Source organism: Gobio gobio (assembly GCF_949357685.1).
Source record: "Gobio gobio genome assembly, chromosome: 4".
NCBI lineage: Eukaryota > Metazoa > Chordata > Actinopteri > Cypriniformes > Gobionidae > Gobio > Gobio gobio.
In genome coordinates, this window is record NC_137100.1 from 7598685 (window position 1) to 7620817 (window position 22133).

Sequence of the window (22133 nt, forward strand, 5' to 3'; positions counted from 1 at the left end):
AAATGCTGATTTGTGCTTAAACCGTGAGATGGTCCGATTTTATCTAGGGAGAAGAAGAAGAGGACAGAGAAAGCGCGGAGAAAAAGCCACAGTCGGTCAGTTAGCCCTGTGACCTTCAGGGGTAGAAACACAGCCATGGATGCTCAGGAAGCATTGGCTAGAAGGTAGAGTGACATCTGTTGCCTGGAAGCACAAACTAAACTTTTTGGATTTTATACGCAGTATATAACAGAAGTGAGTACACACCTGTGCAATATCACTTAGTCACCATGAAATCAAAAATTCATGTGCCCTTATAATCTTTAATCAAAATAATTTCCCTTCCCTCTTGCAGTGACATCTCTTCTCTTCTCTGATGATGTGTTTACTGGTGTGAGGGCGGGGCAACCTGTCACTCACATGAGATCCACCAATAGCAAACCACAACCATCCAATCAATTCCCAATAGACAAAATCAAGTCCAGCCCTACATTTTTTTTCCTTTTTTTTTCTTGTGCAAGAAGCCATTTCACTCGATATACGTCACAATAGGGAAGAAAAGACGGTTGCATCATCTTTTTTTCATGTCGACTTGTATCACCTCACAGTAATTGCATTACTCCTAAGTTGAACAGGTGACCTCACTTTTGTTGAGTTTGTACCTTGGGGCCTGTATTTTAAGGGTGGGTTGCACCAATAAGGATTCAATTAAGCACAGTTTAGAGCTAATCTAGGATTTGTTGATCTCTAGGCTTTATTTTAAATCGAGTTGTGTTGCGCCACATAATTTTAAACCCAGACAAATCGGGGATTAGAATTTAACCTGCGATTAAAACCTCCTTTTACGATGAATTTTCTCCGCCATGATGGATTTACCATTGACAGCAAAAATTTTAATATTCCATTTCCTCCTACAGAAACTCACTCTCTGACATAAGTAGCGGATTTCATAAGCCTGGAAATGTACAGTATCAATTAATGGAGTATTATTGTAGCGTAACTTGATAAAACAACTGGCATGATTGGCGAAGTGACCATCTCCGCCCTGTCTGTTTGAGCACCGCCCAGCAGTCACGCATGGAGCGGGCATGAGAAACGAGAGGTGTGGCAGCGATCATTAGCGTTTGCCTCATCACCGCTCTCGTTAAATGCTAAATATATTACTCTCTTCTTTTCTTTGTCCAACAACGAGAAGCGTAAGCTCCGGGCCGCCACGACCTCACACTCTGCCGGCTCAATTCGCTTTGTTTAATATTTATATGTGACCCTGGACCACAAAACCAGTTATAAGTCGCACGGGTATATTTGTGGCAATAGCCAACAATACATTGTATGGGTCAAAATTATCGATTTTTCTTTTATGCCAAAAATCATTAGGAGATTAAGTAAAGATCATGTTCCATGTAGATATTTTGTAAATTTCCTACCGTAAATATATCAACAATTTATTATTATTAGTAATAAGCGTTGCTAAGGACTTCATTTGGACAACTTTAAAGGCGATTTTCTCAATTTTGCTTTTTTGAACCCTCAGATTCCAGATTTTCAAATAGTTGTATCTAGGACAATATTTGGCCGATCCTAACAAACCAAAAAATGCTTACCCTTATGACTGGTTTTATGGTCCAGGGTCACATTTGTAATAAACACCTCTCTAAGACCTGATGACACACCCACTGTTTCTATCTCTGTTCAGTCATCCACATATTTTAATTGTAGGTGCACTTTATTTAATTTAAACCACCTCACCTGTAAATTTAAAATGAATCCCTAATAGACCCTTTTCACATTTCCGGGTTTCTCAGAGCGGAAGTCGTCATAGTTGGGTTAAATATTATAGCTGTGAATGAGAGAATACATTAAATATTTTTTTTTGTGTGCCCATTTGCTCACATAGCAAAAGAAAATCGCCACAGTAGTGATTTCACAACTTTCAAAAAGAGGGAAAAAATAGAGTGAGATTGATAACGCAGTCAAAAGAGAGAAATATGTTCATTTTTACCATCACTCCCATAGACGCTATTACTAAACACCCTCACAGCAGCGGTAACTTTTTTATTGTAATTTGATGCAAAAGTAATTAAAACAAAGTATTAGTGTTATTAATATACATATATATTTTTTTAAATGATAATACAAAAAACGTTGCAGGATTTACGATATTGATGACCGTTAAAACGCGTCATCACAGTCTGTGAAAAGGGTCTATTGAGATTTAAATCTGAGTTTAAAGTTATGAAGTAACAGGATTATTTTAAATACAAATTCAATCCAGGATCAAAATGATGGTTTAAATGTAAACCTGCTTATTTTTAAACAAGGTTTGGTGCAACAGAATTATTAGATTAACCTTGATTTAATCTAGATTTAAGATTAATCCTTGTTGGTGCAAGTGTTTGATTTTGATTGTTCATGAGAGGAAATAATCTATTTGTCAAACTAGAATTAAAGCAGGTTTACTCACTTTTGTTGTATACTGTGTGTATGTGTATATATTCTCCCAGAAAAGGTTATAACTGTTTGATCAGAAATATTGTCAGAATCGTTTGGATTTCTACTCTAGCTATTTACTAAAACAGGGGCCGGATTCACGAAACAGTCTTTAGAATAAAATTCTTCATAACTGTCAATTTCTTCTTATTTTTTCAACTTGGAGAAAAAAAGAAGAATATTTTGTATTCCCAAAAACATTTCTTAAGAATGTTCTCATCTTTTTTTTCTTTCTTAAGATTTAAGAAGTATTCATATTCATGTAAAGAATGTTTGGTTATGCTTTATTTTAAGGTGTCATTGTTACAGCGTAATTATATATTTAAGTACTGAGTAATATTAATTAACTACATGAACTTATTATATGGTTACGATTAGGGTTTGGTTGAGGGTTAGTTACATGTAATTATGCATAATTTACTGTTATTACTATGGTAAGTACATGTAACATATGTAACAATGACACTGTAAAATAGTGTTACCGAATGTTCTTAAAAATCACCATGAAGTTAGGATAACCTCCAACCTGTCTTAAATACCCAAATGTTAGATGGTTAATTAATTTATTGGGTTGTTTGAAATATTAAGCATTACAACACAACGCTAGCTAAGTATAATACATATTGTAACTAGTACGAGTAGACGAGCGAGGGATGTCTCTCACTCTAGAGAGCGCGCAAGAAAGACGGAGCACAGATGAATGGGAATAACCTCTGCATCTTGAGACGGGCTCTTTTAAAATAATGATTTTAACTTAACACGGCGCAGTAAAAACACAACGCTGAGTGATAAACTCCCGACAAGCCAGTCACAACAAAAATAGTCTGCATGCTTATTATGATTTCTACGGTAATCTGCGGGGTGTTTTTCATTCAGTGAGTCTTCAGCTATACCCACCTTTCAATCAAATAACACAGCATAACACCCTTTCATTGCCTTCTTAAGTAAAACAAAAGTTAAGGATGTTCTTAAGAAAATATTCAGAGCTTCTTAAAGGGATAGTTCACCCAAAAAATTCTGTCATTAATTCCTCACCCTCATGTCGTTCCAAACCCGTAAGACCTTTGTTCATCTTCAGAGCACAAATGAAGTTATTTTTGATTAAATCCGAGAGCTCGACCCATCCATAAACAGCAATTGAAATACCACTTTCAAGGTCCAGAAAGGTAGTAAAGAGTAAAGTCATTGTTAAAATCATCCGTGTAACTATAATGGTTCAATCTTAATTTTATGAAGCGACGAGAATCCTTTGTGCACAAAAAACAAATAAAATAACGATTTCTTCTAGCCTGTTTAACAATGTCTTTACTACCTTTCTGGACCTTGAAAGTGGTAATTCAATTGCTGTTTATGGAGGGGTCGAGCTCTCGGATTTCATCTGAAAGATCTTTATTTGTGTTCCGAAGATGAACGAAGGAACGACATGACGGCGAGTAATTAATGACAGGATTTTAATTTGTGAGTGAACTAACCCTTTTTTTCAAGAATTGCACTAAGAATTTTACCAACTTAAGATATTCGTGAATCCGACCCCAGTTTATTAAAATAATATATAAGCAAATTTACTATCTCAACAACACCTCACAAACCTGTAGTCTCTGCATACTTCAGTGAACACTGCTAACAGAAACCAATCATTGCTTTGACATTTGTTGAAGTAGAGACAAATTAAAGGAACACGCCGACTTTTTGGGACTTTAGTTTATTCACCGTATTTAGATAAGTCCATACATACCATTCTCATCTCCGTGAGTGCCATAACTCTGTCTGACGCACCCACCGCTAGCCTAGCTTAGCACAAAGACTGTAGGTAAACGGCTCCAGCTAGCCTACTGCTCAATAAGTGACTAAATAATGCGCAATAATATTACACAGTGCCTGAAAATAGGTTAACTTCCGTCAACTTCACCAACGTGACAACCTGCTTGCACAGGGAGCGCTGGGGACTATTTTCAGCCGCTGCGTAATATCATTGCGCCATTGAACTCATGGTACGGCAGCAAAGTTCCTCGATCATTACGCAGGAATGAGAGAATAGTTCCTAGCCATATCAGTCTAGAAAATCGCAACTTTTCATTTTCCGTCGGTCTTAGTACACAATGTAACTACACCCATCACAACATGTCAATAGGAAAATGTTGCCGTTCTTTTGACACTTATTGAGCAGTAGGCTAGCTGGAGCCGTTTACCTCCAGTCTTTGTGCTAAGCTAGGCTAGCAGTGGGTGCGTCAGACAGAGTTATGGCACTCACGGAGATGAGAATGGTATGTATGAACTTATCTAACTCTGGGGGATGTGGTGAATAAGCTATAAAGTTGGTGTGTTCCTTTTAAGAAACAACTTTTTTGAGCGTGTTTTAACATGCTGACTGTTAGTACAATGAGCAGGCTTTCACACTGGCAATTTAGTCTGATAAAGAGCACGGTTTGCATGACAGATTAGTTATGTGAAAGCTGACATGCAGATCAGGAGGCAAGCTGTGGCGTTGAACCTGAGACTACAGCTATTTTTCCATCCAAAGTTGCGAATTTAACTTGTGCGCAAAATTGGCAAATGACATAGAACGTTTGCGAATAAAGCAGCATTTCCATTCCACGTGTTTAAGAGAACAAAACTCTCACTTCCTGCTAAATTGGTGCAAAATATCTGTATTGGAAGCTGCTGCAATCGGGGAAGAAACTGTGGCTCTTTTTTCACACATCATACATCACTTGAGCCTCAGAGCACACCGACCCAACACAATAAACGATTTCATGTTGTCTTGCGTTCAGTTGGAGAACACAATCATGCTTCTGGGAGGTCATTATACCAAATTATTCTGATGACAGACTTTGGCTCAGGCATTTCAGAATGAGCACACCAACATTTTTGTTTTATTTATAGTTTAATTAATAGGGACAGATACAGTAAACAGATTATCTTCTTTTAAGCAATTCCATGCCAGCATCATAGTGTTTATAGCCAAAGGCTAATTCGCAACACTTGTCCCTAGAAGGGCTTTTTGTAAATTTGAGATGCTGTGCAATGAAACTGATCCGCTGGTTTAGTCCAGTCATCCAATCACATCCTCTGTTGAGGCAAAGTCCCCTGAGCTTTTAGTTGTGCATCGAGGGATTCATTCAGTGAATGTTTCCACTTGTAGTTTATGCACATGTCGTCTTATTGGATAAAATAATCAGAAAAAAGTGCAAACGTTTTTAATGTGCATTGTTTTTTACATTTATGCACATCTTGGCATTTCCATCCAGCATTTATATAGTTTTTTTTATACAATATCCCAAAATTCAAGTGGATGGAAACATGTTATGTGATGTAAATGACTTGGGTGTGTCAATGTTACATAACTTGCACATGCGTTTTAGCTGACAGTGACCTCACTAGGTCCAGGAGATGTGCGTAAGGGATGACAGTGGTTATGACTTGAGCATGCAAATGTAATCGGAGTTGCTAATGAATTGCTCCGCTGTCTCCTCAACAAAAAGACTTTGCGAACAGCATAAAGCCACCTTCCCCTAGACATCTATTGAATTACGTCTTGTCTTGCGCATAAAGAGCCAAATGAAAAAAAAAACCGTGTGATCTGCATTGTGCTCGCCATGCCCGTTTGTAATGCAAAATGAATGGAAATGCACCACTGTTCTATAGAATCCAATGTGTCTGAAAGCACACCAACACGGCGGTGGTGCCGGGAATAATCACACTCCGATTTGGACCGCAGCAAACTTGCCCAGTGTGAAAACCACCTAAAGTATCCAACTAGTTGATTAGTGACGTTTGAACTGCTTTCTAGTCTTCATGTTCAGTAAACACATTCACTTCACACTCCTAGGTTGGAGAGGGCAAAGAAGCTTCAAGAACAGAAAGAAAAGGAGTTGTTGGAAAAACGGCAACAAGAGCAAGCAGCAGGCAAGTGACTGCCACATGTTGGCGTGCTATTGGCGTAATGGCTTCACATCTGTCCCACTCCATCTGATGGTTTGTTGGTTGTCTCCCCAACAGCAGCTGCTCCACTGTTGTGTGATCCGGTCACCGCTGCACCCAGTCCAGCCCTGAACGTCGCAGCGCTGCTTGCCTCTGGCACACAGGTCACTCCCCAGATCGCAATGGCTGCTCAGATGGCAGCGCTTCAGGCCAAGACGCTGGCAGAGACTGGCATTGCTGTGCCAAGCTACTACAATCCCTCAGCGGTCAACCCAATGAAGTTTGCCGAGCAGGAAAAGAAGAGGAAAAGGTTGTGGCAGGGGAAGAAAGAAGGGGTGAGGACAAGTTATGTAAGGGATAATGCATCAGCCATAACCGGCTGGATGTACATTATCCAGCTTATTAAATGGCTACGTGCCACATAAATAATTAGACATAGAATATTGATAGACTAAATATTTTATTAGCTCTTTAAACACAACGCTTTTGTGAAGAAAGCAGTTGCTAGCAAGCGCAAGTTCAAACTGGATGGACATTTAAGGGATACGGTGCAGTTATACCACTTATTACATGGCATTTCACCACATAAAAAATAATTATGGGGATAAGAGATATTGATTTGAGATGAAACCGTTTTAAAATTGCACCCGTTTGTTATCATATAACCTATGCCCGTGATAACGGTTTTTAGCAGTTCTCTGAAAATAACATGCCACTGGATGACGCGATTGACCAATCAGAATCAAGTATTCCACAGAGCCGTGTAAGAATTGGATTTTAACACATAGGGTTGTTGCCAAGTTATATCGTGGTATCCGTTAAATTGTTTGGATGGGTCATTAATTGTTCTGTTTATTACATTATACATCATTATTATTATGTGGGGGGTGTCATCTTTGTAAGTGCACATACAAATTAAATGGAATTTGACAATTACGCAAGGCTAGGCCACTTAGGGTGCTATAGAACAATAAAATGTAATACTGGTTTAAATAGATAGTTCACCCAAAAATGAAAATTGTCATCAATTACACATGCTCATTTTGTTCCAAACCAATAAGACTCCTTCATTTTCACAGCACAAATGAAGATATTTTTAGGGATGCACCGAATCCAGGGTTCGGGTTCGGATTCGGCCGAATATTGGGCTTTTTGACTGGGTTCGGTTTCTGCCGAACCTCAGAATTTATTTCCACCGAACCCGAACCCTAGGCTTGCACTATGCGCGCCCCGCTGGTCGAACGTGCAAACAGCCTATAGATCTATAGATCAGATAAAATATAAATAAAATTAATAAAATATATAGGCCTACACTAAATATTTTCACTTAAATAATTACCAAATTAAGATGACAAAACGAAAATACACTGAATCCGTAAGCTTTGAAGAACCGGAATTAGGTAAATAGGTAGATAATATACTATATATCTTTACATATATACTATTCTCTTAAAACCAAATTTCGTTATTTTTACTAACCCAAATAATGATTCATCTGCTAGGTTGCACGTGAGGGGGAAAAATAGGTTCCTTCCACTTAAGAGTTGAGCTCTTTTTATTTTAATATATCTCTTTACATAAATACTATTTTCTACTTTTTAAGAAAATAACTTCGTTATTTTACTAACCCAGTGTTTTGTATGTGAAGCTGTTTCACGTGAATACCACAGGAGTGAAGCGCAAAGCTTTGTTTAGCCTAGAAAGGAAATAATGGTCAGATTGCACTTTTTCATTCTGTTTTGCAATCTGGATATGGTCACTCGATTTTCCGTGAATTTGAACAATAGGCCTAGTCCATTTTATCCCAATGGACATGGACATCTATCTCGTTTCTTTTCACAAAAACTTCACTCACGTCGCACCCATGTTCGCAGGGGATTATAAACGTTTCTTCCTTTCGTTTGCTTATAATTAAGTCTATTATAACTATTCACATCCTTTACTGTGGGAAAGTATAAAAAACACTGTAGGACGAATACCTTTTTACTTCAAATTTTATTTAACACAGTTTGTTCTTGTTATTAAACTTGGTAAGGCGCGTCAAGTTTGGTTTATTTGAATAGCGCATTTCACACACGCCGGTGATTTTAGTTTCGTTTTCTTTGGCAGTGAATAATCAAACATTGCCTAAATGTCTTTGACCTTGTGGAAGATAAAATCCGCTCTTCAGACCTTTTACAACAAGTGTTGCTTTGCAACATCAGTAGAACATATGAAGACGAAGATATTCGAGAAGGTGTCCATTCAGTGTCCCATTCCTCTCAAAGCGCAGAGTGGTATATGACGCATCTTTGCGGGGAAATAGTATGAATCAAATATTTTTCTAACTAATATTTAATTTTCATATATTCTTGAGGTTACCATTATTTACTGAAAATCGTTTTTGTTTTATAGGCTGTGTTGTTTCACTGACGGAAGTGCTTAAATAAACACGCATGCTTATGATGTTTCAGCCTCAAATGATTTCAAAATGTAGGCTATATATCTGGCATAGACTACAGTATTTAAAATAGCATATATGCATTAGTTACATTCTCAATTTAATTTACAGAGCAATCCCTGCTAAGTTTTTGTTTAACTAATACTATAGAAGAGGATTAGTGTGTGTCGCACACAACAGACTCACAACCGGGGCGTGGCATCACGATGGTGGGTTGGGTTGTTCTTTGAAACGACAGAGGACGACTCGGGGTAATTTTTCTATAAACCATCATGAAATAGCGTCGAGAAGAACATAGACGACAATGTTTACTTTAATAAACTTGACCAAAACAGTTAATGGTAGCATCCCTACACTGCTGTGGACGTTGTTAACTTCATTAATGTGTTTACTGTGATAATGGACTGCGGATGGGAGTAGGATTCGGTATTCGGTTTCGGATTCGGCCGAATCTTAACCAGTGGATTCGGTATTCGGCCGAACCCCAAAAATCTGGATTCGGTGCATCCCTAGATATTTTTAATTAAATCTGAGAGATTTCTCTCACTGCCTTTAAAGTCTGTTCACCCAAAACACTGATGCTTCAAAACGTTTATAAAGAGATGGTAAAAAAAAAAAAATCCAAATGACTTAAGCGGTTTAATCCAAGTCTTATGAATTGCTTTAGATGGTGAACAGGCCTAATCCCATTTCTACCCCATAACCTTTCCCTTTCCCCTACCCCTTCGTTTTGCGCGGCGTTCACGTGAAAGGGGTAGGGGTGTCTCGATTCTCTTTTGGCTGGAGTGGTAGGGGTAAGGGCCAGATAGCCTTTCAAACAAAACATTTTCAGGACCACACTTCGAACGAAGGGGTATGAGGAACCGTGCTGCCAAACTGTGTTGGGATGTTGCCACTCATGATCGATTACCTGGCTGCCAGTTTCTACGTAGCTTGCTAAACGCGTTATTTGAGTTATGTGAACACACATTAATAATACAGTTCAAAGAATTATCTGGTCATCCTTCATAAGAATTTAATAGGCCCCGATCATGCAGAACAGGTTTTTCAGGTCTGAAAACGCGAGGCCCACTGGCTTTTTTGGTTGACGTTTTTCAATTTAGAAAATGGCAGTGCGCTGCAGGGTTTTTTTATGTTTCTTGGCAACCCCCGAATCAGCTGTGCTGGCAGTCTCATCAAGGTAACGGTCACCACAACGGAAGGCCCGCCTCTCCATTCATTCGATTGGACAATAGGAAAAAACGTGAAGATGTCGGGCACTTTTCCGCTCAGAGTTGATTTTTATTTTTTTTTTCAACTTCAGGCGCTCCTTCTAAAACGCGAGGCGCAGCAGGCGGTTAAATCGCGAGGTGCCCGGGGCGCATAAGCAGTGCACATAACGCACTCTGCCATCAGAAATCTATTCAAAAAAGGCGCCTCTAGCTGCAAAAACACGTTCTGTGATCGGGCCCTCACGCAGTCGCTATTTACATCACGTATCGTCTGTAAACTCTTGCATTACCAAGACAACGACTGACTTGTTTGCATTACATTATAAAGAGCTCCGTTATTGCAGCACCACAGTAGAAAACGAAACCATATCCTTACCGGACGGCTCGGATCAGCGCGGAATGGAGCGGTTGACAAACAGAACAGAACAGTTTGGCCCAAAGGAAAAGCGACTTCTTCAGTCTTGTATGTTCTGTATCGTCTTAGGAAAAGAACATGCAAATACAATACAGTTTAAGAACAGTTTAGTTTAATTTCTTTCAAAATCAAACACTTCAGTTGTTTTGACTTCATAAGAAACCCTGCTTTACTGGGACCCTATGCAAGCTTGGCATCTCTATATGATCATTGGTCAATCTCCTAAATAGACTGACAAACAACCAACAATTGAAACCGTGATATACATGATGTTTGATATTAAACAGCCTAACAGGAAGTGATCAGTTGGAGAGACTTCAATAGGACATGCAGTTTAACATTCATAATCTTGTCTCAAAACTATAGCCTTTATAAATGGCAGTTGGAGATTATTAAGACTGCTGCGTTTTGTAAATCCAGTTTTGAGATTGATCAATCATTTAAGTAATTGTAACACTTTAGTTTAGGGTCCAATTCTCACTATTAACTAGATGTTTATTAGAATGCATATTACTAGGATATTGGCTGTTTATTAGTACTTATAAAGCACATATTAATGCCTTATTCTGCATGATTATATTCTACATCCCTTAATCCTACCCAATACCTAAACTTATCAACTACCTTACTAACTATTAATAAGCAGTAATTAGGAGTTTGAGGCAAAAGTTGTAGTGAATAGTGAGATTGGACCCTAATCTAAAGTGTGACCGTAACTGTTTAGTGGTAGTTTGAGAATCTGTTGTTTCAGAGCATTTCAGACATCACCGCATTTGTCCAGTATTAATGTATGTTTTTGTTGTAGGACAAGTCGCAGACAGCGGAGCTTTGGGAGAAGCTGAATTTTGGCAATAAAGACCAAAATGTGAAATTTCGCAAGCTTATGGGAATTAAAGTAAGTGCTTTCCTGTCTTAAATATTACATTATCTATTCAAAATGTTCTTACTGTGCGAAATGGAGAAATCTCATATTTAAAGGGGTCTTTTTGTGTTTCTTTTACATTCTCTACTGTCTTTAATGTTGCTGTTTGCGCATGAAAAAAGTCAACAACGTCACTCCAAAGGTTATTCTCTATATCAGTGTCAGTAGTCGCGTTTCCATTACAGATTTGCGCAAAACTTTTGCGACATTTTCTAAACTATTGCGAAATGACGGCGTTTCCATTAACCGATGTTATGCGACTAAAACTCCTCTCGTGAAAGGTCATTCCAAAATGATGCCACGCATGTTGTAGGTTTATGTACATCTCAGTCACCGCACTAGCCATTATTTTTAACGGAAGGACACGTAGGCATGTTATCCAAGCATTAATGGCAAGGAAAGAACTGTATACTTTGGAGCGGCCACGGAGAAATGTTTGTGGGTGTTTCTCCCTCAGATCTGCTTCAAGGTCTTAAATTATCACTTGTGGCATTTCTTTGTTGTTTAGAATCCAGTATTCCTGTAATTCTATTGTCTCTTATGAGTTTAATAAAGAACTCAGTCTCGTCTTCTGTACAACATACAGGGTCATCAATAATTGTCTTCTATACACCAGGTGACATGTAAATGTAAACTTTTTTTGCGATATATGGGAGTTTTTTGCAAAATTGCCGTGTTTCCGTTGGCCGTATTTTCAAGTAGCGCAATTTGAAGGGTAACTGAAACACGGCTACTGTTTCTGAACTCCCTGAAATGCCTCCATTGTAGTCTTGAGTTTTCTTCTGTGAACGAACACGTCATAATATTCCTCATTTAAATAATTCCCACCAGGGCCTGACATTAACCTATTTGCTCACCAGCCACTGTGGCTAGTGGTTTTCCAAATTTCCAAACTCAGCATTTTCACTGGCCACAATTTTGACTTTGATACCATGGGGAAAAACTGCCACAGAGATATTTTTAATACTATCTTATAATTTTGCAGGTATATTAGGCTGCTGTCACTTTAAGACCTGACGCACGGATCCATTACACTGTTACACATGCGTTTTCTTTCTCAACTGTTTACGTTCACTTAATACAGAACTGACTGTGTTTACGAGAATATTCACAAAGTCCGGCATTTGACATTATTTTGTGTGTATTTGACTGTTTAAGAGCGATAAGCCACGAAAAAGAACTCAATTTAGTCCTGTATATGTGGCCACAATTTAGCCCTTTATATGCGCCCTCTTCGGGTGTAACCACAAAATTTGTGTAAAATGATGCGCAAATACACTCGCATTTGGCGGGTGTTAATGTCAAGCCCTGATTCCCACCCGAGGCATTCACAAAATAAAGGAGCAGGTCCAGGTATTAGTATTGTGTTGAAACTAGCAGTTATGGTAAGGGGCGTGACATTTCCCAAGGGGTTGCCCAATCACTAACTAGTCCAGCCGACCAATCGGAACACATTGTGGTTTTCAGAAGGAGGGGCTTTATAGAGACCGGAACTAAATGGTGCGTTACTAAGAAGAGAGGTGCTGCACAATGTAAAATATTTGAGAAAATGTTTTTTTTTTGAACATTCAAGCATGAAAACCTATTCTAGTAGAGAACCAAGACTTTGAAAAAGGCCATAATATGTGCTCTTTAATATAGAATATAGACCGTTCTGATTGATTGTGTTCCCCATAGGGTGAAGAGGAAGCTACTTCATCAGGAACTACCACCGAAGAAGGTCTTAAAACCTTGCAGCAGCAGGAAGAGATGTTCCGCAACCTGGACGTCCAGTACGAGATGGCCCGCTCACAGACACACACGCAGAGGGGGATGGGTCTTGGTTTCTCTTCCTCGTTTTCATCAAGGGGCATGGATGCCGTCTGAACATTCTGTACTTGTGCTTCTTGTTTCTGTAAATTCTGGCCCACGTTGCCCCTGTAAAGCTGGTTTGTACGTGCTTGTAGAGAATGCTGGTGCATTAGCTTGCATGTATAATTCATCAGATCTGTCGTTTTATTCATTTTGCAAATTCACATGTAAATACAGTTGATTGCACAAACATATATCGTGGCTTGGTCTCTGAAAAGGGTTTCATATTGTAAAGCTTTCATTTGGATTTTTGGGTGGGGAATGTGTCTGTATATTTCACTGTGTTTGTATTGAGAAACTCTGACGCTAGCAATTCCTGAAATCTCAACGACAAACAGGTGTGAATCCATTTCTGCCTTGGTTACTAGGGGGCGATGCTATATTGTTGATGCTTTATTGGTTTTAATAAAATAGTTACTACATATATATATATATATTAAGGGCACAAATTATCATGGCAGACATTTCAATAGTTTCGGTTGAGAAACAACAAAAAAAACCAGACCAACACATTTCACAATAAAACTATTTATCATGTAAAATACTTCATAAATGAAAATCAAACATTTTTGATATGTGGCTTGTTCTTAATACACTAAGAAAAACCCCAACTTTTACCGTAGCATCTGTGCTATCTTAGGTTATTGCAAGGTGGTGATCATTAATAGCTAGGTTTAGCTAACTAACTGAATAAAATATGCATAGTTGCGTACTACTCAAATAAATAGAAATAGCGGTCAGCAACACCATATTTGAACTTGTGTGGTAATTAGGTAATGCCGGAATGAAAGTTATCTAACTTTTGCATACGCTCAAATAGACCAAGCTGTTATTAAGTTAAAAAGATGGATACAACTGTAATAATTGATACCAAATATAATAATGGGTCTAAATGACAACGATGTACTAAAAATTCAAAAAGCTTTTTTGCATCTAGACAACAATGCTGTCAAAACAATCAACTAAAAACGCTGTATTCTGCTGCCAGGCCAGTAGTTGGCAATGCGCATGCCCATATTACGTCCTTTCCATTTCAATCAAACATTCGCAGTTTTGTAGTTTACGTGGAGACTATAATGATATCAGTTTAAACTTGCACTTTGACACCCGTTTTCAAAAGTTCGCATTTTCCGGCCCCCAAAACGCTGTTGTGTAAATGAATGGCCAAAACTCTATTCCATTTTTAGTTGGAAATTGTGTCTTATAATTGCCCCTCAGTATTGTTCCCTCACAATGTTTGTTATTAAACAGTTCCAATCGAAATCTGAAATAAGTCCATTCGTGAAATTTCCTCACTACTGAATATTCCACGGTCAACTGTTAGTTGTATTATAACAAAGTGGAAGCAATTGGGAACAACAGCAATTCAGCCACAAAGTGCCAGGCCACGCAAAATCACAGAGTGGGGTCAGCCCATGCTAAGGTGTGCAGAAGTCGCCAACTTTCTGCAGAGTCAATAGCTACAGACCTCCAAACTTTGTCTGGCCTTCAGATTAGCTCAAGAACAGTGTGTCGAGAGCTTCCTGGAATGGGTTTCCATGGCCGAACAGCTCATCCAAGCCTTACATCACCAAGTGCAATGCAAAGCGTCAGATTCAGTGGTGTAAAGCACGGCACCACTGGATTCTCTGGAGTGACCAATCACGCTCCTCTGTCTGGCAATCCGATGGACGAGTCTGGGTTTGGCTGTTGCCAGGAGAACGGTACTTGCCTGACTGCATTGTGTCAAGTGTAAAGTTTGGTGGAGGGGGGGTTATGGTGTGGGGTTGGCCCCTTATTCCAGTGAAAGGAACTCTTAATGCTTCAGCATACCAAGACATTTAGGCACTGGCCTGCACAGAGTCCTGACCTCAACCCGATAGAACACCTTTGGGATGAATTAGAGCGGAGACTGAGAGCCAGGCCTTCTCGTCCAACATCAGTGTCTGACCTCACAAATGCGCTTCTAGAAGAATGGTCAAAAATTCCCATAAACACACTCCTAAACCTTGTGGAAAGCCTTCTCAGAAGAGTTGAAGCTGTTCTAGCTGCAAAGGAATCCGTAACCCCTACGGATTAAGAATGGGATGGCATTAAAGTTCATGTGCATGTAAAGGCAGACGTTCCAAAACTTTTGGCAATATAGTGTATGAACTATGAAAGATAGCCATTTTCCTTTTAAATTCTTAATAGTTTGGCCTAAGACTTTTTATTTGTTTTTGACCAAATGCTACATTTGTGCCCTCAACATGTCAAACATTTGACTTTTAATGGTAAACTATTTATTTGGAATCATTTGTGTTTTAAAGCTATACAACTATAAAAATAGCACCTTATGACATAACACGCGAAAATAACGACCTATTTGCATATTAGACTGGAATACAATACATGGGCGACCCCAGTGATAAGATTGTGATTGGCAAATTCTAGGATAAGCAATAAAATGGGGTATTCGCTGTGTCGTTTCCAGTTTTCCGCCTCGTCACTCAGACCCATCCAGTGTGCAAGAAGATTCCGCATCGCCTCTGGGAAAAGTTCGGTCGCCAGCTCCTCTGGAGGGGGCAAGTTGGTAATGTGCTCAATGTGTTGGGCCTTAAAACCTTCGACCCGGTGGCTAATGGTGCTGTTGGCTGCACTGAACTGCTGGCCAAGCCAACCCGCCACAGCCTTTAACAGACTGCTCGAGTAGATGGAGTAGCTCTTAAAATGAGTGTGAAACAGGGCCATCACAGTTTCCGTCAGTCTTTCCTCTTCAATCATCCCGGTAATAGAGTATTCAACATAGTCCAAGACCTTCGTGCTAGTGTTTAATTGTTCTGCTTCAATATTTGTAAGTAACCTCACTTTTTCCGCCAGGCTGTGAAGTTTCTCAGCAAGTAAAGCAGACTGGCTTAAGTTCATTTGCTCTAAGGAACAGTAGTCGTGGTCTGTAGATGATGAAATATCTGACTGAACTGTGGCTATCGGACAGATGTTCATCTCCCCTCCGTCAGAGTGTCGATGGCCTTGGTATGATGGACATGTTGGCAAAATTGTTTGCGACTCAATTTGGGGTTGAACGTCCTGGGCACCAAGATGATAGGTCGTGTTTAAGTTGTTGTCATTTATTCGAGATTTCCAAAGATCCTTACGAACAGAATTATAAACAAAAAAAACAAATTATTAGAAATTGTGAAGATACAAAGACAGAAAAAAAATATCAACCTCAGATTACCTGAAATGACTCCATGATTGAGAGCTGGTCTTGTTTGCTGTACAGTTCAAATGCCACTCGAAAAACCCCTTGAACGCTATAGAACCACAGACTGTTGCTGGAACAAGGAAGTCGTAGCCCTTGGAGTCTGAAGTCTAGGGAGCAATGAGGTGAATATTAACCTCTAATAGTTCATGAAAATTAACTAGTATCATCTAATGCCCAGGCCAAAATATGATCACCACAAACCTGATGAGAAAACCAGTTTAGTTGCCAATCCTCGTTTAGCAAATTTGGCATGGTATCTGGGTTGGTTTTCACTGCGGACGTCTGTGTCTGAGAACAGATCGGCTCCAAGAAAGAGAGGGATCATCTGATCCTACAAAATAAACAAAAACACACCAAATGTAATTCATTGGAGGAACCATACAAAATGAAAGGGGTACTTCTGCGCGGGGGAAGATGAATGTGTATTTAAACTGGGTCATTTGGATCGACAGATATGGATTTTTTTTCATCAGCCTTAGCCGATGAACGATACGGGCTGCCGATTTTCTTGAGCCGATATTTGGAGCCGATACTGCTTTTTCTCCCTCAATTTACAACATAAAAATGACACAATGATCATGATGATAATTTAAAATTTAAAAAAGGAACATTTATTGAACTAAAAAAAACAATATTCAACAAATAGTAAAAACAGGTGAGGTAGAACAAGAAAAAAAAGAGTTCAGTGGTGAAAATAAATTCTGAAAATAAATATTTAAGCATAAATAAAATAATTACACTATTGCACACAGTATCAACAAGCAAGCAGCATAATAAAGTGCACACTGACTGTACTATACTTCATTTTAAAACAGTTTACAACCTAGTCATTTAATGGTTACACTCTAAAAAATGCTGGGTTAAAAATAACCCAAGTTGGGTTGAAAATGGACTTACCCAGCAATTGGGTTGTTTTGACCCAGCGGTTGGGTTAAATGTTTGCTTAAAACAACCCAATTGCTGGGTTAAAACAACCCAATTGATGGGTTAGTCCATTTTCACCTAGAGTGTAGGTGCACTTAACTTATAATAATTTGTTACATTTATATAGCGCTTTTCTAGGCACTCAAAGCGCTTTACATATAGAAGGGGGGAATCTCTTGTAGAGCAACACCAGCGGTAATTCAGGAAAAAAATCTCCCAATGCTCCACGTGAAACTTCAGTCTTTCGACCTTTTACCATCGTGTCAATTCTCAATTGATTTTGATTAATATGCGCGAGGGAGGGAGAGCAAGAGAGTTTGAAGACGGTGAGAGCTGCCTGTGGACGCCTGTCTGTAAATAATGCAGGGGAAAAAATATCGGCGAACGCAGCAGCCTTGTATCGGCCAATGCAGATAGACTTAAAAATCGCAAATTTCGGCCCGATATCGGTCTAACACTAGTAGAAATGTCAAATTATTTTTGAATTTGGTGCCTTCTAGACTGAGAAAAGACAGAAAAATTATTTTTGTCTCATGTGGATGAAAGACAACAACTCCCAGAATGCACTTGCTTCACTGCCCAACGACGCCACTCCCACAGCCACGGCTACTGGTTATCACTTGCCCACCATGACTCCGCCCCCACCGTCTTTTTGATTTTCATAATAATAAAATAATTTTGTTCAGTTAGAGAATAGACACTACAATTAAAAACTGAACGTGTCTTTTCAATAAAGTGTGAGTGAGCCGAACGAAAGTCGCGTCACAGACGCATCAGGAGTCAGATTTCATTCATCACGAGAGCGAAGAGCTGAGCAGAGCTGAGGTAAGCGCGGATGTCATTCACGATGTGTGTCCAGTCAGGTGCGTTTTCAGATCATGCCTATGGAAGCTTAACTTTTATAGGAATTCATTGAAAAGTTGAAACACTCACTTTGCTCCGCACCGCCCTGTTATTAATGCCCGAGCCGAGCGGCCGTGTGCATTTACATTCTGTGAGTGAGATCTCTCCCCTGTAGGCGGGTTGAAAACATGGGGAACAGCTCCATCTAGTGGCTGTAGTCTCTAGCCTCTGGCCAAAAAAAGGATTTTTTCCAGAAATAAAATGCATAATTCTCTCATCTCAGGGGGAAATGAGGGGGGAAAGTACCATAATTCGAATATACTACTGGGTTTCTACTGAAACAAAGCTTAATGCTAATCGCTGAAGTAACCCTTTAATGTCCATGGGTCAAAGACGAAACAGGGGTTTTCAAGCATCAAAAAAATAAATGTGTAATACAGCTTTAAATTTAGTTTTTTCCTGTACATTAGAATGTGTCCTGTTTAATTTTATATTTTCTTAGCAAAAAATAATGACTATCACACATTTTTTACCATGATTTACAGAAGACACCCACTAAAATGTCATTCAGTGTAACAATATTTATGTATCAGAAAATCTTATTAGGCATATTTAAAACAGGAATCATTTGATGGCATATTAAAAGACTCTATTTAAGCATCAAAGTCCAGCCCACAAATACTAATTAATTGTAATTTTTAAATCCACTATCCTTCAAACCACTAGGTTTACCCATTTGCCAGCAAGAAGTTTTTGTAAGGAAGTGAAAATCATTTAAAATATAATAAAATTTTGTTTTATATATTTTTATGATTACAGGTTAGAATAAGTATATTGTTTAATTTTTTACATAAATATATCTGTTACACTGAATGAAAAAAGCATTACCCCGAATGACGAAACTTCTACTTCAGCTTATATTGCAGGCCATAAGCTGGCCATCTATATCAAAAAGTGAGCTTGACCAGTAAAGTTAATCACAATTATTCACAACATCTACTTATTTTTCAAAAATTCTAACAATATAAATGTTTTTTTGGCATTTCTCTGAATGACGTACGGTTTTGTAACTTAGGATACCACACCATAAAAATGTGGAATTATCAAATATTTAAGAGCAATGAATTCACTTTTCCGCTGCACCACATGGTCTTCAGGGGGCCTTTTGATGATGTCACAGACTGTTGAATGACTATCTGTTTTTTATATGATTTCAGAATGACTTCTTGATCTGAATATTACACTGAATGATCTCTTACAAACTGGATTTTCGGGACAAAAGTCCCCTGGTTATTTAAATACTTGTTAAAAGTATAATTAAAAAATAAGTAAGACATAGTCCTTTTAATATAACACAGCCAACACATATTTGAAAATGCCAAGAAAACAAATATATTTTTTTATTTGTTATTTTATACATTTATTTAAAGATGTAATGGCAAAATCAAAGACCGGACCATTACGCTGAATGACAATTTTACACTTTGGAACATTATTTCCCCTAAATGTTGACATTTTATTTTGACAAAAGTTATTTGAAATAGTAAAGTAGACACTTTACTTGCATTTAACATGTTTTTATGTATATAAAATGACTTTTGTAAACATAATTTGATGCGGACACCAAAATTGTGACGTCTTGTCTTTGACCCATATATATTAGTCAATTAAATTGCGTTTTTGAGGAATCATCAGGTCCTACAAAAAATGTTACTGCAAACGTACATCATTCCGGTATCGCTACACTTTCTTCATATAAAATTGATTTACAAACAACGGTAACACTTTATTTTACAGTGTCATTGTTACATGTTACAGTATTTGCAGTTACTATAGTAATAACTATACATTTTGCGTAATTACATGCAACTTACTCTAAACCAAACCTAATCCTAACTCTATAGTAAGTTCATGTAGTTAATTAATATTACTCAATACTTAAATGTATAATTACAGTGTAACAATGACACCTTAAAATAAAGCGTAACCCACTTTAATTGAAGGTGATGTATTGTAGTGTGATAACTACATGTACTTACTAAAGTAACAGCAGTGAATTATGGATAACTACAAGTAACTAACCAGAACCCTAACACGTAGTTAATAAATATTACTCAGCACAATGAAACAATGTCACCTTAAAATAAAGTGTAACCCAAAAACAACTTTAAACAGATATGAATTAAAGAGATTTGTAAACATGCATTTAATTGATCAATAATCAAGAAAAGGCTGAACGCTCGCTGGAAAAATGAGAAACCACAGTGGAAACCCGGCTAAAAAAACATCTGGTTTTAGTTAGTCTTCTAGCCTGGTCACACCTGGTTTTGCAGGCTGGATTTGACCACTTCTTTAGCTGGTCAGGATGGGAGACCAGCTGACCAAGCATCTAAAACCAGCTAAACAGCAGCTTGACCAGCCTGTGGGCCCAGCTTGACCAGCTTAACATGTTAGTCCACCCAAAAATGAAAATTAGCCCATGATTTTTCAAGTTATCCTAGGTGTATATGACATTCTTCTTTCAGACAAACACAATCGGAGTTATATTAATAAAAGTCCTGGCTCTTCCAAGCTTTATAATGGCAGTGATTGATGCTTCATTTTTGAAGTCCATAAAAGTGCATCTATCCATCATATAACTGCTCCACATGGCTCCAGGGGGTTAATAAAGGCCTTTTGAAGCAAAGTGGTGTGTTTGTGTAAGAAAAATATCCATATTTAAAACTTTATAGACTAAAATAACTAGCTTCCGGCGGTCAGCGATATGCGAGTTGCCTTTCGCTAAAAGAGTAACCCCTGACGCTATGTTTTGTTTTGCCACCAGCCAAACCAGCTAAGACCAGCCAACCAACATAGACTGGTTTTAACTGTTTAAAAAAAAAAAAAACTTTTACTATGGTGTGACATAGAAATAATTAAGAATATAGGGCTGTCACACCAAAAAACAACAGAAATGAACACTTTTATAGTGGGTCCAAAATGTTTAAAATATTTAAACAATTCTGAGACAAAATCTTACCATGTACAGATGTCATGGGCTTCACAGTAACATGACCTTGAATGGGGTCATTCAACTAATTAAACTTGTCAGTGACATTGGCCTGATTTAAAATCAGGATATGGCGTCAAAGCGGAGGACATGGTTTTCAGTGACACAATGTATCAAGTTCCTACACTTTTAGAAATATATGGAAGGATCATTTAATAAAATAGACACTTGTAAAATTATGCCTGAAGTATTTATTAACATGTGTAAGCTTTTCTTTTTAATGTATAAAAGTTGTAATTCATTGAACCATGCTTGAGACAGTCACACCATAGGACAGTTTTGAGATTTGGCTCAAAAAAGTGTAATTTAAACAAATCTAAAGACAAAGCAGTTTTTATATCAACAGGTCCACGTAAGACAAAGAAATATTTTACCATTTACTGCATTTTATATGATGACAATCCTAATATATATTCATGTTTATCTTGTGTGACAGTCACCAAATATCAATGGCGTTTTTGTTATTGATACACTTACCTCATTTGTGCTTCGTTTAGTAACGTTAAACGTGTTATTGTTTGTAAGATACAAGAATCGTATCCTCCTCTTTCCACTCTCCCAATGTGGCATATTGATGAGAGACACTCCTCCAGATGTCATGATGCTTTACAGACAGGGATATGTTCAAATAGTATAGAAATTAAGTGTTTATTGCAAACACCCTGACATGCCAGATATCACCTTTAACGTGGTTACAGAAGAGCATAGTAAAACCGCAAACTCTAACTTAGGAGTGGTCATATAGCCTGCTTATGCTTTAAGTGTGAAGTATTCCTCAAACTCAGTGTTGTTTGTATATTTTCTTCCGGATTCTCGTCTCTAGCAAATCAGCAGTCCCGCGTCAGCGCCTTGTAGGATTTGCCCT

At 38.2% G+C, this 22133-nt stretch overlaps 2 protein-coding genes across 3 annotated transcripts in view; one reads left to right on the forward strand and one right to left on the reverse strand.

The window, feature by feature from the left end:
* Positions 1-13784, forward strand: part of rsrc2 (arginine/serine-rich coiled-coil 2) — a 28290-nt gene extending 14506 nt beyond the window's left edge. The window contains exons 6-10 of one of the 2 annotated variants that reach the window (XM_079815496.1): positions 48-164; positions 6299-6375; positions 6469-6725; positions 11262-11351; positions 13056-13784. In XM_079815496.1, coding sequence (XP_079671622.1) covers positions 48-164; positions 6299-6375; positions 6469-6725; positions 11262-11351; positions 13056-13244 — 730 coding nt within the window. In that variant the 3' untranslated portion in view covers positions 13245-13784. The remainder of the gene's footprint in view (positions 1-47; positions 165-6298; positions 6376-6468; positions 6726-11261; positions 11352-13055) is intronic. The other variant, XM_079815497.1, reaches the window with a different exon arrangement.
* On the reverse strand, positions 13352-22132 carry LOC307125563 (uncharacterized protein). Its single transcript, XM_079815504.1, has 4 exons — positions 21746-22132; positions 16654-16783; positions 16426-16559; positions 13352-16337 (listed from the first exon to the last, which is right to left on the reverse strand). The coding sequence occupies exons 1-4, from the start codon at positions 21866-21868 to the stop codon at positions 15570-15572; spliced, it is 1155 nt and encodes a 384-aa protein (XP_079671630.1). The 5' UTR covers positions 21869-22132; the 3' UTR covers positions 13352-15569.
* Between the last annotated feature and the right edge of the window lies 1 nt (position 22133).